This window comes from Orycteropus afer, unplaced genomic scaffold (genome assembly GCF_000298275.1).
Source record: "Orycteropus afer afer isolate SDZICR_OR568_19922 unplaced genomic scaffold, OryAfe1.0 scaffold00128, whole genome shotgun sequence".
In the NCBI taxonomy this organism is placed as follows: domain Eukaryota; kingdom Metazoa; phylum Chordata; class Mammalia; order Tubulidentata; family Orycteropodidae; genus Orycteropus; species Orycteropus afer.
The window spans coordinates 7,006,381-7,008,705 of NW_006921715.1; the positions used below are offsets into that span (position 1 = coordinate 7,006,381).

Here is a 2,325-nt window from a genome sequence, read left to right on the forward strand (position 1 = left end):
GCTGTAATGTGTGTCTGTGTGACCATCGCCTGTGGGACTGGTCCCAGGGCAGGGCCCGGCTGTAATGTGTGTCTCTGTGACTGTCACCTGTGGGACTGGTCCCAGGTCAGGACCCAGCTGTAACGTATGTCTGTGTGACTGTCACCTGTGGGGCTGGTCCCAGGGCAGGGCCCAGCTATAACGTGTGTCTGTGTGACCATTGCCTGTGGGACTGGTCCCGGGTCAGGGCCCGGCTGTAACGTGTGTCTATGTGACCATTGCCTGTGGGACTGGTCCTGGGTCAGGGCCTGGCTGTAATGTGGGTCTGTGTGACCGTCACCTGTGGGACTGGTCCCGAGTCAGGGCTCGGCTGTAACGGTGTGTCTGTGTGACTGTCGCCTGCAGGGCTGGTCCCGGGGCAGGGCCTGGCTGCCGTGCTGAGGACCCTGCCAATGTTCCATGACCAGGACTATGCCGGCCAGCTCCCTGAGGACACCCTGGTGCTGCCGTGAGTGTGGCCTGGGAGGTGCGGGGTGGGGCTCTTGGGCCAGGCTGCAGGGGAGGGAGCAGACCCGGAGAGCACCCAGCCCCTCAGGCCTCGTGTTCCCAGGAACGCATGTGGCGGTGTTCCCAGCAGAGCCTCTCAGGAGGTCCTTAACGTCCTCACACGCACACACGGGCTTTAGCCTGGACCCCCGGAGGCTGAGGGGGCCCTGGGCTAGCCCTGCCTGCCCTCTGCCCTCCAGCTCGGGCTGGCGCAGATTGGGGCATGGTCTGCAGCTGCGTGGGGACGTGCCCTGCCCAGGGACCCTGCCCCTCAGGGAGGCCAGGTGGGCCTCCTGTCTCCTGGGGGAGGCCCTCTGCTTTGGCTCTGGGCCCAGCTGCCCAGTGTCCATGAAATGGTGCTCCTAGACCCCCATGCACGGGACGCTCCTCCACGTGGCTCCGGGCTCCCCCAGGGCTCCCAGCCTCCCACTCAGAGCCAGGCTATGGGAGGCGACACTGTGGGGCCCTGTGACAACTGCCCCGGCCGGAGGATTTGTTTTGTAGAACACAGCCCCTGTCCCTGGGGCCAAGACCCTGCTCTTGGGGTGCTGAGAGCTGCTGGTTGAGGGGAAGCAGGGTCCCCAGCCGTGCCGCGGGGAGCAGTGCCACGGGCGTGTGGCTCCGTGCAGGGTGTGGAGAGGCCTGTGTTTCCTGCAGCCCCACTGGCTCCGACCAGAGCGTCATCTACACCGTGCTGGAATGGCAGCCCCTCTTTGACTCCAGTGACATGACCATCACCGAGTGGGTCCAAATTGCACAGACCATCGAGGTGTGGGGCTGGGGGGCTGGGGTGGGCGTGGCTGCGGGTTGGGGGCCGGCGGGATGGAGTGAGGCTGAGGGGATGGGTGGAGATGGGGTGGAGCCAGAAGCTCACAACTGCACCAATAAGCAGCATCGCCAAAAATGGAGGAATGATGAAAGTTGTCAGGAATCCCATTTTACTTGGGTCCACACTCAGTGTCCACCGAAGCGGCTGTCAGGAGCTCAAACATGCTGCGTTGGGCAAGCCTGCGGCCAAGAGAAAACCCAAAACCCAACCCCACTGCCATCTAGTCGATTCCGACTCAGCAACCCCTGTTGGGTTTTTGAGGGTAAATCTTTACAGAAATAGATTGCCCAGTCTTCTTCCTACAGAGTGGCTGGTGGGTTCGAACCACCCACCTTCTGACTAGCAGTCAAATGCCTGAGGCACTTTTTAAAGTGTTAAAAAGCAAAGATTGGCTCTGAAGGCTAAGATGTGCCTGCTCCAGGCCATGGTATTTTCAGTGGCCTCCTGTGCGTGTGAGAGCTGGACAATGAATAAGACAGACCGAAGAAGAGCTGATGCCTTTGAATTGTGCTGGAGAAGAACGCCGAAGTATCCCTGACCGCTAGAGGAGCGGGCACGTCGGTCCTGGAAAGGGAGCGGCAGGAATGCTCCGTGAGGGGAGAACGGCCTGACTTCGTTTCAGGTACTTTGGCCGTGTTGTCAGAAGGGACCTGTCCCTGGAGAAGGACATAATGGTCGGTAGCGTAGTGCCTAAGGCACCTGACTGCTCACCAGAAGGCTGGCGGTTCAAACCCACCAGCCACGCCTCGGAAGGAAGGTTGGGAATCTACTTCCGTAGTGATGACGCCTCGGAAACCCACGGAGGGGTCGCTATGAGCCGGGCCGACTCGGCGGCACACAACAACAACAACAACAACACAAAGTAGAGGGTCAGTGACAAAGAACCCTTGGCGAGGTGACCTGCACATCGGCCGCAGTGATGGCGTGGCAGGGATTGTGAGGGCGCCACCGGGCCCCGCAGCGTTTGACTG

At 61.2% G+C, this 2,325-nt stretch overlaps 1 protein-coding gene across 1 annotated transcript in view; it reads left to right on the plus strand.

Annotated features, from left to right (window-relative positions):
* The window catches only part of ASPG (asparaginase), a 35,913-nt gene that overhangs the window by 18,745 nt on the left and 14,843 nt on the right, over positions 1-2,325 (plus strand). Inside the window, exons 2-3 of the mRNA XM_007944623.1 lie at positions 385-487; positions 1,183-1,294. Of these exons, the coding sequence (XP_007942814.1) occupies positions 385-487; positions 1,183-1,294 (215 nt within the window). The remainder of the gene's footprint in view (positions 1-384; positions 488-1,182; positions 1,295-2,325) is intronic.